This window comes from Helobdella robusta (assembly GCF_000326865.2).
Source record: "Helobdella robusta unplaced genomic scaffold HELROscaffold_12, whole genome shotgun sequence".
NCBI lineage: Eukaryota > Metazoa > Annelida > Clitellata > Rhynchobdellida > Glossiphoniidae > Helobdella > Helobdella robusta.
This window is the reverse complement of record NW_008703664.1, coordinates 340,866-354,557: the sequence shown is the minus strand read 5'-3', so window position 1 is coordinate 354,557 and position 13,692 is coordinate 340,866. Positions and strand designations below refer to the sequence as shown.

The following is a 13,692-nucleotide window of genomic DNA, read 5'->3' as shown; positions in this document are numbered from 1 at the left end:
ACTAGACCCCTTCCGCAATGCCTACCACTGTTTTCACTAGGCGTCAGTGGACAATTATTTTAAAACGTTTACACAAAAACCACTTGTATCCGTTAGTTTACAAATTTGAAGTCCAACAAGCTACCGTTAGAAAGATTTTCAATTTTTTTTATGTTAAAAGTATTATCGAATTTTTTGTTGAATTTCGTTCATAAAAATGCATTGTTCGTTAGTAAATTAACAATATAACTGTCAATCGAAAAAGAAGACAAATTTTAATGGCAAAATAAAAATTTTTTTTTCAGTGAAATCGTTTATTTTATATTTCAACTATCTTAACATGTAAAATAATTAAAATTATTCAAATTTTGCAAAATTGATTTTTGAACAATTCATTCATTTATTACATTCAAAAGAAGTTCACGATCAACATGATTTCCAAACTCTGATTCTCTGTGTTCTAACAAAATACCTTTGTCACCTGGTCCAATCACAAACAATCCCCCCAATAACCGACCTTCACCTTCGGTGTTACCTGACACGTGCTTTCTCTTCGCTCTGATCAGAGAAAGCCAGACAGAAGGTCTTAACAAACCAGCCAAAGACATCCATCTCTCCTTAGGTCCATAAAATTTACGTTCCGGATCCAGAAAAACTTCGCCGTCAAAAAAATTGCGAAATTCCTCAACACCCATTAATTCATGGACTACTGCAAACAAAGAAAAGTTTTTGTCATTAAATTTTTGCTTTAATTTTGTTAATTCAGCTGCTTCTTCACGACACAAAATGCATCCAGGCCTCCTCACAACCATGATCACCGCTCCTCCATCTTTCCACAGTTCTGACGCTTTGAACGATCCACCATCATCTGACCCATCAATTTTCTTTAAATTTATATTTTTTAGATATTGAATCGTTGCTTTTTCATGACTACCGCTGGTACTGCTATCCATGACGAAGTAAAACGATGCAGATAGAACGAGAATTAGAAAAGCAATTACGTAATAAAACATCGATCAACAAGGTTAAAGTTGGATTGTTAGATATAGGTGTCAAGTCAGGTATATATAAAATAAAATGTGTTTTTTATAGATAATTTTTAAGTTAAACATTTAAAGTTTAAACGAAATATGAGCTCACGCATGACAACACAAATTTTAATTAGGGAAAAAAATTAATAATGAAGTAAGAGCTGTTATAATGGTGACAACTATTTAATTTAATTTAATGAAATATGAGTTTTGATACGATGATGACAACAAATATCTAATGCGCGTTAATAGCCATTACATAACCAACGCATACACTTGAAACCGATGTAACCACTTTCCGAACTTTTCGAACCCTAATCGTAAACAAATGTGAATACTTTAAAGTTTAAAACTAAAAGTAAACTTGATTATGAAAAATTAATCTTCAGTGATGATCTGCACACATTTACTATATTTACTTGATCGGAAAATAGTCTACGTATATCCTAATCTACAAAATCATCTTGCCATTTAAAAATGTTATGATTGCCAGTATCGGGAAAATTTTGTACCCGCTAACAAGTCATAATATTCATCTACTGTTTGATGAATACTTGTGTGGAATAAAAAATGAAAGTGTGACATCAACTTAGTTCTTACTTTCAGTAAACTTTATAATGAGGCAATTACGATCAAGTGATTCCAGTTTTTAATATCATGCCTTAACTTCAAGCATATTGAAGAAGATATTCTATTTTTCATTGATTAGAGAAATATTTAAAGTGAATTATTTCAAATTATGACAGCTGTTATTGTCTTTTTTAATAGAACTTTTATAAACTTCCACTTTGTCATCTTCATAAATCCACGTAGCAGGGTCTTTCAGAACACCCGCTGCTTTGAGTTTTGAATTATCGCTTAGTTTTTTTTCAAGCGTCGGGTCATAAGGAATGAAAACATTGTCTTCACATTTATAAAACCGTTTATGCTTGTCATTCAACCCGGTGTTTGAGAAGGAATATGTTACGATTCTACTTTTTTGAGGAGCTTCGCATTTTACGTTATTGATGCCAACAGTTTTTGATGGTTTTATTTCATATGACACTTCGGTGTTTATGCTTGATGATGAAAGTGTTTGAAGCTGGACATTCTTCATGCCAATCTGTTGTTTTTCAACGCTTTTGTTCAAGGACTCCCAAGTTAGCACTTTTTCTTGAATAGAAGAATTGGTATCGTGGTTTATTGTTGATTGCTGGTCTTTGTGTCGATTCTTCTCGGGAAGCTCGATGTTTTGTTTCTTTGAGAAGCCCGTCACCGGTGAATCATGTTTGTTTGTGAAATCGTTTTCATTTGACAAGCGCATGCTTTGTTTGGGTACGTTATGTTTTACTAAATGTTGGGAGTATTGGTTGTTTTTAAAAAAGTGTTTGCTATAGTGTTCACTACTTTGGTGGGGCTGGGAACTATAGGAAGTTAATTTATCTCCACTCTGATTATTGATTTTGCTTCCGGATTCAAATATTGCTCTATACGAAGTAGATTTGTCCACTAAAAGTTTTTTTGGTTGAACAAAATTAATATTTTGTCCTGAAATTAAATCTGTTTCAGTTTGTTTTGTTTGCGTGCCGCACTGTTTTAAAACACATCCATTTGCGTTATCTAATTGCTGCAATTTTAACATTTGGCAATTCATTTCTCTGCATTGCGTTTCATTTCCATTTTGTCCCAATCCAACTATCAAAAGACTTGAAATTGGGCTTGTGTTTTTGTCACAATAGCTTGTTGACAAAACATTTTGTAAAGTAACATTGTTTAATTGTTTTTGACTTTTTATCGATTCGGTGAAATTAGTGCTTGATTTTTGTGTATTTTCAGCAATAATTTTTTCACTTGGTAGTTTTGACAAAAATTGATAAGATTTCGCCTGATTGTTTGACGTCTCTTCCTCATTTTTAATGTAAACGTTTGTTTGCTGATTTACTTCTCCAGTAACTTTATCCGTTAAAATATTTTGATCTGTAGTCTTATTTCTATGTTTATCGTTGACTGTATCTTTTCCATTAATTGACAAAGATTTTAAATCAATTTCAGTCGAAAGACCGGATAATTTTTCGTTGACCCTATCGATATCCTGTCTCTGCATGCCGTTATCCAAAGTAGTAATTGGCATAATATTTTTTTGCTGATTTTCCGATGTCAAAGTCAAATTATTATCTTTTTCACATTTTATTTGTATGTTTTTAATAGCTGCGTTGCTTGCCGATAGGGAATTTTTAGCTCTCAATAGATTACATTTATTTGAACTTAACCTCTCAGTAAAATCTTTATAATTTTTGGTTAAAACTTTATATCTAATTGGTCGCATTTCATTGTTGACCGTTTCAATTTTTTTATTTAAATCCATTGATAGTAATTTTTGGGTTTTTTCGCTGACATTAACGCTTTTATAATCAACATCAATACCACCGTTTCTTACCTTTGGATTATATATTGTAAAACTATTTTCTGATAAGTCATTTTTTGTTACTTGGTCATAGGAAAAATCAAGCTGCTGATTAGATTTCTGGAAGCAATCTTTTAGTTTAGGATGCGGTCGCAATCTTTTTAAATTGTTGAAAATACGATCTTGGTTGTTGTAAGTTGCACTTTTTTTGCAAATTGGCTGAATGTTATTCAAGTTTGTGATGCAGTAGTCCATGTTTTTGTAGATATCATTTCTACCGTCTAAGGACGAGTTCTCACGATTGCTTATTTGAAATTTTTTTAAATCAAAATTATCATTGTAACTGAGATCACCAGACCTAACTAAATAATCATTTTTTCTTGCAAACGGTGGGCTCCATACATTGACAACATCGTTCTCATACCATTTCTCGTCTCTTTGGCTAGATTTTAATGGAGGTTTTAAGTTATAATTTTTCACTTCAAACAAATCTTTAAACTTTTTGTCAAAATTTGTCACGCAATCATTCTCTGATGGTTTTCTAACTTTGAAAACATTTCTAATACTGCTGAATGATGCTACGGGCGGATTTGAACCTTCTGATGACTCCCAATTTCTGCTTTTAGTACCAAATGTACCGTTATCAAAGCTCAAAGTGTTGTTTACATCTCGAACAGTAGAAAGAGCATGAAACCTTTTTTTTAATAATAAACGATTGAATACAATAAATTGCATGCTAAACATATATAAACTCAAATTTTGAAGTTTAATTACTTGTAGATGTCAAAGATAAGATCTCGGCAAGTTTCATCAACGGCTAACCACTCATACCTATCTAACAAAGCTGTTAAATGCGTTGGATCTATTTTTTCAAAATTCACATAGTTCAGTAAATCTCTTGCGTGATCTATTCTTTTGATACGATCAAAATCAATCCATTCTACCACTGCTTCCATCAATTTAAGGTCAAATGTGTCAAAGTTTTTGTTCTTTAAAATTTCATGCAAGCGGTCGAACGGTAGAAGATAAAAGTGTGGGTGGGAATGAATTTCATCAAAAGACTTTGCTATTACTGTTAAAAGTTGTTCTTTGATTTCTTCGAGTTCATTATTTGCCGCCACTGAGTAATGGAGAATAATGTTTTCTGCATCAGCCGCTTGCACTAGATAATCACTACATACATCTAAAATTATAGGCAGATCTAATTGTTTGGCACACAGCACAACATATTCAATTACACGACAGTTTAGACGCAAATCTGTTGTGTAAAGAAAATTCAGCACTTCAGCTAATACTTCTTTTGGTATTTGAAACATGTTGATCGTTGCAGTTTTTTGAATTTGCATTTGAGAAAAAATATTGGACAACGTTGGGCTGTAGGCGCACAAAACAACTTGATGGGTCATTATTGCCCCACCTATGGCATTTATGATAACATCGCACATAGCTTGATTGAGCCACATCCGATGCAAATAAAATAGTAACTGCCTTGTTTTTTGATTGTACGCGGTGTCGTTGAAATCTGCTGGCTTGTCTGTATGAAAAAGTTTTTGTATGAGAACCGATGTCGGAATGAAATCATAATTTCGACAACAGGAAGTGGCTCTTCTGGGAGTAAGTATTGGTGTACACTCGAATTTTTTGTTATTATCATTGCAATTTAAATCAACTTTATTAATTTTTTTGTTAAAAAATAAATTTGATGGTTTTTTGAATATATTATCGCTAATTGGTTCAAAATAAATGTCACCTTTTGATGTTATTTTAGGCATTATTTGCAGCTATATACGTATTTAATTAATATAATGTAATTAATTGTAAACCTATTAAAAAACGATCAAGTTAATACCATAATTAACAATAACTTCAACTACAGTATACAATTTTATTATCGCTTATAGTGTTTATAATAAACGTCACTCATCGTTTTGGTCGAATGCTTTGTTTGTTTTGTGCAGATTTCCGGCGTTTCAGCCCAAATTGGCTATCTTTACGCCTTGTCTTCTCTTATTTTTCTCTGTTCTTAATATGGCTGTACCTGTTGCTTCATTCACAATCTGTCAATCAATTTTGTATTCATGCTAAAAGCCATTAAACTGTATGTATTTGAATTATTGATAAATATTTCTTCCATGTTTGTTGGTATATTATGTTCTATTCTTTGTTTTTTATATTTTTTGCTTTCTGTGATTGTATGGGAAATTTTTAGTTTGATTCCACAGATGTTACAAATTGGAGGTGTTTTTTTTTCAAGAATCCATGAGAGTGCCATTTTGTATGGCCGATTTGTACTCTGTTCAAGATCGTTTGGAATCTCCTTTCGAGTAGCATTTTTTGGACCTTGTAGAACGATATTTGGAGTTGTTTTCTTAAAGAATCTGTTGCTGCTATTCCATTCATGTTGCTTGAAATGCTTAAATTTTTTTATATAGACATATATAGAGTACACACACACACACACACACACACACACACACACACACACACACACACACACACACACACACACACACACACACCACACACATGTTTATATATATATATAGTATATATAGAGTATATATGAAATTTTTTATATATGTGTATATAGACAGACAACACCACAGATAATTGGGATCAGTGAAATATTGATAGGAATTGAAATAATGTTTTCAGCATGAACGTTGACCTTAGAGTGTTTGCGTCGTTATTCTATAGGATTTAGTTTTTTAAGATCTATTAAGCTCATTGGGTCTCGACTCTCCATTCATGTGTGATTTCACTGGTGCTCTTGCTTCCAGTGAAATTTTTAATGGAAAGAATACGATTGAGCAATACTAGTATAAAATATACAATGGTTGGAATCAATATCTTGATTTCCTTCAAATGTACGAAAAATTTATAAGACGGCCTAGTTTTTCTAGTTTTTATATTTGCACACTGATATATCTCATCTCAAATTTGGTTTCCTTAGTTTCTATAACGATAAAAATTTATAATTTTACAGTTCTTATGTATGTTTAAAGTCAACTTCAAAGTTTTACATTTTTCAATTTTGCTGACATGTCCAATTTTTTTAAACGAAGAACTTATCGATGTAAGGAGTTTTTGTATTATAAAATCAAATAAAACATATAAGGAATAAAGCGCATGAAATAATAAAACCGTATATAGAATAAACCCTATATACATCATATATTATTATATATATATCTATACTATTCAACATAGAATAAAAGGAATAAAATATAAAACAAATCAAAATTTAAAATAACTTGAAGACATCGTTACAACATTTCGTTTCGTTTGCACCTTCATAGACGTTCTTTGTAAACTATAGTTCGAATTTGAAGTTTTGCCTAACCTCTGCTATTGTTTTATTCTAATTAAAGCTCAGTTGTCGTATGACATTTTTCCCTTTTTAATTTTGAAAAATTACACTTCCGAATTGCTGCAACATTTGGCCATCACAACGTCGCTGGTTATTATTTATTTGAATATTTTTTTGGTGTAGATAATAATATTATCTAGTTATATTATCAAGTTATATTATCATAATATAAAATATTAAATATACTATTAGATTATAGAATTAGTATTAGATAGTTGTAATTAGTTTAGGTGTATAAGACTTATTTATACTATTAAGTATACTATTATTAGTAAGAAAGAGTAAGTTAAATTAAAAAGTATAAGTTACTTCAGTCACAAGTAAGTAGTTCTTAGTACTGGTAGTACAAATAAATACAGAAGTTGTTGTGTAGTAGAAGTATAGTATTTTATACAATACTACAGTAGTACTTACTTTTACTAATAAATAATAAAAATATTGCTGTATTGGTTTGTACTGTAGTTACTTATTTCTCAAACCAAAATTAACTCACTCGGCTCTGGGTCACTCAAATTGAGACTGATGAAATCTTAAAAAAAAACCTTTTTTTGAATAAGGATTCATTATTATATTATTCATCTTATACCAAAAATGTTTGTTTAATTTTTATTTAATTAAAATGTTTAGATTCACCAAAATGGATTATCGTCAGAGAAGCTTAACTGAAGAGTTTCAAGGCTTAGCAACTGTCGATTTGGACTACACAGCTCAGATAAGCATGCAAATGAATGTCCCTGATCGAATTTATCCAGTAGCAAAAAAGCAAGCTCCCGAGAGCATCCTGTTTGACAGGGGAGACATGAACTTATCTGAACAGATGATCATTCCAGATAGGATAATGCTGCATGGTATTTATAAATAAATGTTCATATATTTTAGTTTAAACCGATGAAATAATAAAAGATGCACATGTGTTTAACTTGTCATTACGAGTAAGCATTTTGTAGACAGTTTCTTAATTTGCTCAGCATTTTGTTGAGCATTAGTGTTTGTATTGAGATGTTTGTATGTTCTGTTCTGCTTGAATGATCACTGGCCATTTTATCTCACATATTGTCATTGTTTTTAGTTATTTATTTTTCTAACTTTGTTTAAGAAACAATATTTAAGATGTTGTTTCATTATTTTAAATGGCATGATTCTTGTTTTTTATCATTTCATCTAAGTTTATTTTGTTTAATTTATTTTGTCTAATGTTTTATCATCTCAAGTCATTTGTCTTATGCATTTTTAGTAAATCTTCCATTTTGTCTAAATTTTTTTGTCTAATTGATTTCGTATAAAGTTCATTTTATCTAACTAGGTTGGTTATTCAGATTTTGAGTTCTATATTTGAAGAGTTAACAACTTTTAAACCAGAATGATGTTTTTATGTAGGGCAAAACAGTGGTGCTGAGAACGACATCCATGATAGGCCAATGAAGAACATGGTTGATGATCTGCACCTGAATGTTCAAACTCCTCCAAAAATCATCAGCTTGCTTGAAAGTAACTTTCCTGTGTTATCAGAGTTCACTGAAAAAACGTTGAATGCCGTCAACAAGTTTGTTTCACAAATCATCCTTCATCATTTTATTATTTTTATGGTTTTTTATACAGTGTTGCTCAATTTTATTTTCATTAGCAGCAATTTATACTGTACATAGTTGTGGTTATTAAAACAAAATGATATCAGCATTTCTCTATTTCAATTTTTATAATTAATTTTGCTCTTGTGTTTGCTTACGCTTTAAATTTGCTTTTCTGGATTTATGTTTATCTACATATGCTTGAGTGTAGTGGCAAGGCTCAAATCATGAAAACAATGCAGTATCCGTTAGGTGCCTCCAAATTAATGGAGCTGCGGTTACTTGAAAATTTTTAAGTTTTTGTAGTTTTTTCTAAATTGTCAATAAGTTAAACGAAATAATATGTTCAGATATTAGTTTTTGCAATAGGTTTTACATGGATGTATGTTCGACATTTTTTTTCTCTTTAGATTTAGCGTTCATAGTGGTTCATTATTTTAATTTTCGATTTTTTAACTTGAACTTTTCAGAAAACTAACAGATCAGCAGAATCTTCAGAAACAAATTGACGTGTTGTCTCGACAAATCAAATTGCTTGAAATTCAAAACCAAAGCAGACTTCACAGAGAATTAATTTTTTACCCTTTATTAATTGGTTTTGCCGTTTTTCACGTCGCTCGATATATTTTGTATAAAAATTGATATGTAATTATTTAAAAGTTTTTTTCATTCATTGTAATATTTTGTCTACGTTAAAACAATCGATTCGGAGATGTCTGACATTTTATTATTGTTGAATGTTATGTTATTTACACGAACGACATTTTCCTTATTTTCAGGATTTCATTTGGTAGGTAGTATGTCGGTAGGAATTTATTTTTTGATTTAGACGTCAACTTCTAATGAATTTTGATGCGACGTTGCATGATTCTGCATGTTCAACACAAAAACATATTAAATGAATTAACATTTATGTTTTCTATTCAAGTGATGTCCAACGTATCAAATTATTATTTATTGAATATATTCGATGTCCAGGTCAGACTTGGACGTTTGTTGTGAATGACCTCTCTGCGAAACAGCTTTTGCACTCGTTTGCTTGGGATATCGGAAAAGAACAAACGCGGTTAGTGATCAGCCAATCAATATGGCAAGTTTTCTTTCTACCAATTTGTTTGTTTTGGTGGTCATCACAGACGTATTTGACGAAGGGTAAAGGTTCAACTAATCAAATGGCAGAATGGAATCGCTTAAAAAGTATCAGGATTGAAGCATATAATGAGCAGTGAAGTGCCGCTACTTTCGATCCGCTTCCTGTGACAACTGAAAATTATTTAACGATTAATAAATGACTTTTGTTGAAATTTAATTGTACCTCACCAGTAGATGTTTTTTTCTTGGAAAGCACTAAGGTGTTGTTTGATATATTTTGAAGCGAATGTTTTCTTCTGAATTTGTAGTTGACCCACGTTGGCTCCGGGTTGGATATTTGTTTCACGCGTCTCGAGTAAGTTACGGTGACTACGCTGTTGAATGCGCTGTATACGTAACTGTATCTTTGGTTAACGTTCTCAACCATCTCGGAAATGCAAAAGTTTTTAACGTCCAGATCTCCGTCCGTTAACGACACACTTTCGTTGCACGTTTCATTTTCGTGGCTCCTGTGAATTTGTTTCTTCCAATTTGATTGTGCATAAACTGGTAAATTATGTTTTATTATGTGGATCGTTTATGTTATTGTTATTAATTATATTTGCCTTATAAGTTGTTCACGCAATATTTGAGAAAAATGGTTTTACTTTCACTTTAGTCAAACGTCGTATCAATAAAATTAGCTTTTATGAATATGACTTACCTTTGTCTGTAGAACACATTCAACTGAATGACTACTTGCATATCGATTCCTTCATTTGATGTTTCACTGACGAATATGTATCTGCACTTGGTGGAAGTAGGAATGTAATAGTCTGGTGTGTGAAAGTCTCCAGACGATGTCTGCCTTGAGTTGAAAATCCAGTCGCATTCGCTGCCGTCAACTCTATCGGCCATGTCTGGGCTGTCTACATTTATCGAATGCAAGATAAAATAATTTTTGAGCTAGCTGACCTGAATGACCATCGCAATCATTTTTGAAAGGTTAAAATTACAAATATTTTTGTTATAACTTGAAACGCCGTTGCCAAAATTTGTACACTTACATTTCCATCTTTCGAATGCTTGGAAGATAAAAGTATTGACGTTGTGGAGCTGATGATGAGAATGCTGACGGTGAAGTCTGATTTGGGGGTGATGATGATGGCGATGACGATGTTTCTGCAAATCTTGCCGGCGATTTAATTGAAATGGTTGACGCCACGAGGTGACTTTCTCAACGCTGACTTCGTTCTTAGTAGACTGCTGCTGAACAGAGTTGAACTTCAACAACATCGAAGCACCTGTGTTATACGATTATTAAATGTATTCACTTTGGTTATATTGATGAATACAATTTTAATTGAAACGGGTTAATGATATTTCCAAATGTATTGAAACGAAGTTCAAATTGTTCTTGCCGTGTTGCACTTTTTCTACAAATTTTTGTTAATCTGATTGACGATTCTGTTCATTATTTAATTAATCTTTAATCAACAAAAAGTATTGAGTCAGTTTGATGATGTTTACAAAATTAACAAAATCAAATTGTTATTTTGGATCATGGTAATTAAATAGCAAATTAATTATTTGAACTTTTTTTATATTCAATTCAAGAAAATAAAATCAACTTCAACTGCCTTTTGAAATAAAGTTAATAGTGTTTCCATTAGTTTCATTATCAGAATCCAGTTTTACTACGCAGAACTTTTCTACGAGGCTTTCCGATGCTTCGTAACCGTCATAAATTTCAACTAGTGAGGCATTTTGGCATGCATTCAAACTGAGATTTTTTTAAACATTAAATGAATGAAATTGTTTTTATAACCAGTCATTTATTACAAACCTGGGACTGAGTTGAAGAAGAACGCTAGGAAATTTCAGCTCGATTCTGAAATCTTCAAAACTGATGAATAGATAAGTGCACGAGTGATTGAAAAGTAGAACTTGACTTGGAGACATTACCGGGCATGACCCTACACATTCACCCACTGGAATTATCCAATCGCAAACTGCGTGTTTAACATTTTTTTATTTCAATTTTTTAACCTTATATTAAATTAAAGAGTTTGTATTCTTAAATGGAACGTCAGAAATTAGACGACAAGAATGTTTATCCCATAAAATTAACGGCTCGCATCTATGAATTTAAAATGTGCTTTCAAACTGCTCTGAAATAAAAACTGTCTATACTTACTCAGGCTGACACTTTTCGTTTAAAAAATGTACAAACTATTTAATCATTCAAATGCGGCTAGAATAACAATAAACCACCGTCAGTTTATACGATGTTACAAGGAATATATACTCACACCTACATAGTAATATATTGACCGCTGAAGGAAAATAAACTCACGCTGACTTATAACAAATTATAATATATTATTTATTCAAAAAATATAGAGGTTAAAAAATTGTTAGGCATCAAAGCAAATTATCTTTCACCTTATGAATGATTCAATCTCATCCGCTAACAAATTTCTTTCCTTATTAAGTTTGAAGTTATTATTGATAATACCAATCCATCAATCTAATTCATTTTGTTGGAAAATATTTTTCAAACACCAAAAATGATTTTTTCTCCACCATCGACGTTGATACAAATTCATTTTTATTCAATTTTTAATATTTGGTTTGTTTGACGCTGATATAAAGGAAACAATGCAACATCATTGAGAAATGCGAGCGCTTTCATTCCATGGGACTGCATCCATGAAACGAAATTGAAATTTACAATTATTTTTTATCGCTTCGTCAACATCTGTTCAAGTCGCGTAATGCGAACAACCGTGAAATAAAAAAAAATTTGATTTGTGAACAAAAAAAAAACAAAAAAAACAAGTAAACATTTTTATTATAAGTTGAAGATCAACAAAATATTGTTAATTAATGTGCACTGCACGTGTTGTGTAGCCTTGCATCTATGGACATCTTTATAACATACTTATATATGTTTCCTATATAGAAGTCTATTGGTCTACCCCTTTGTCTATGCAAATGTCTATAGACATTTGTTATCATTTTAATTGAATTGACATATGTTGCAATGTGATGATATAGAAGAGAGTGTTATAATACCTTAGGCGGTATTTTTATATTCTGAGAAATGTGTTATAAGTGTATATATGGTATATTAAACAATAAAGTGTTAAAATCTGATACGCAGGATTCACTGGATATATGTTATAATGTGTTATATGAGTAACATTGAACAGACCTACCTGTGTTATCTTTCAATCCTTCAGTCCTGTCCACGTGTCCGTATGGCAAATATTGTTCATCATCGTCCTCTTCATAATGATTAATAATAATCAAAAGTTGTATTTAAATTTATATATAGTTAATGAAAAACATACATCCATGCTACGTTTTGTATGTTAGATTGCTCGTTGATGAACTTATCTTAAGAACTATTCTTTAACATTGCCGTTGAGTAATGCATTTCACAGATTACAAAGTAAGAGATATCTTAATTTTGTTTGCTAGAATATTTGCAATGATATAATCATTAAATATTAAACACCTTTTATAACAATAAAACATTTTATATTCAAAATAAATAAACCATTGTTGAGAAAAAGTTCATCGCTATCGTTGGCATTCTTGTATGCATAATCAATGTCTTCGTCGTTATTGTATTTCTTTTCATCTTCCGCTTGGTTACTCTTAGTTTGATGTTCTATGCGGTTGTGCTTGTGCTGATGATGTTTGTGAGGCTTCTTAGTAGGCAGCCAACGTTTGTGGCGAGTCTCATAATGCCGAATTGTCGTCGGTTGTTTTTTCATCCTTTGATGGAGTGTGCTCAGACAAAAGCTTTCAATCTTAATACAATGCGGCTTTGTTGATGTTTGCTGCTCGGCAGAATTTCTCGTTAGCATTGTTGTTGTTGTTGTTGTTGCTTTTGTTGAAGGCAAAGGAGTGTAAAATATTTTCTGTTGTAACTTTATGGCTTTAAGTCCATGTCCTTCCAGCTGCTTTCCATGCCAGTGACGACTCCATCGAATGCAAAAGCGAATGTCACAACAGAGGTAGCTGGGATGATGATCCGTAATTAAAAATAACTGACAAGAACTATCACTTTATAAATAATTTTAACTAAAGAAATATTTCAGAAATTTTTTTTTGACTCAAAGTTAATGTTCAAATAAAATTTACAAAAATTACCCAAATCCTGCAATTTGAGCATAATTCGCATGTTCACAAATCTTTTTCTTGCTGAAATCTTGCTCTAAAAAAAATAAAAATAATTTAGTATGTTTGGCTTTTTACATTAAATTTCAATTTTATTAT

The 13,692-nt window shown here is 31.5% G+C and overlaps 5 protein-coding genes across 5 annotated transcripts; 1 reads left to right on the top strand and 4 right to left on the bottom strand.

The window, feature by feature from the left end:
* Positions 1-371: 371 nt before the first annotated feature.
* On the bottom strand, positions 372-932 carry HELRODRAFT_73106 (hypothetical protein; the record flags this gene model as incomplete). The annotated part of the gene is made up of 1 exon (XM_009013419.1): positions 372-932. The coding sequence occupies one exon, from the start codon at positions 930-932 to the stop codon at positions 372-374; it is 561 nt and encodes a 186-aa protein (XP_009011667.1).
* An 805-nt stretch (positions 933-1,737) lies between these two features.
* On the bottom strand, positions 1,738-5,165 carry HELRODRAFT_167671 (hypothetical protein; the record flags this gene model as incomplete). The annotated part of the gene is made up of 2 exons (XM_009013418.1): positions 1,738-4,087; positions 4,168-5,165. The coding sequence occupies 2 exons, from the start codon at positions 5,163-5,165 to the stop codon at positions 1,738-1,740; spliced, it is 3,348 nt and encodes a 1,115-aa protein (XP_009011666.1).
* A 2,235-nt stretch (positions 5,166-7,400) lies between these two features.
* HELRODRAFT_167670 (hypothetical protein) lies at positions 7,401-8,973 on the top strand (the record flags this gene model as incomplete). Its single annotated transcript, XM_009013417.1, has 3 exons — positions 7,401-7,611; positions 8,141-8,306; positions 8,802-8,973. 3 exons carry the CDS (start codon positions 7,401-7,403, stop codon positions 8,971-8,973), a joined length of 549 nt encoding a protein of 182 aa, XP_009011665.1.
* Positions 8,974-9,156: 183 nt separating this feature from the next.
* HELRODRAFT_167669 (hypothetical protein) lies at positions 9,157-10,320 on the bottom strand (the record flags this gene model as incomplete). Its single annotated transcript, XM_009013416.1, has 3 exons — positions 9,157-9,201; positions 9,647-9,932; positions 10,127-10,320. The coding sequence occupies 3 exons, from the start codon at positions 10,318-10,320 to the stop codon at positions 9,157-9,159; spliced, it is 525 nt and encodes a 174-aa protein (XP_009011664.1).
* Positions 10,321-11,034: 714 nt separating this feature from the next.
* On the bottom strand, positions 11,035-13,280 carry HELRODRAFT_167668 (hypothetical protein; the record flags this gene model as incomplete). Its single annotated transcript, XM_009013415.1, has 4 exons — positions 11,035-11,185; positions 11,249-11,414; positions 12,624-12,692; positions 12,968-13,280. The coding sequence occupies 4 exons, from the start codon at positions 13,278-13,280 to the stop codon at positions 11,035-11,037; spliced, it is 699 nt and encodes a 232-aa protein (XP_009011663.1).
* Between the last annotated feature and the right edge of the window lie 412 nt (positions 13,281-13,692).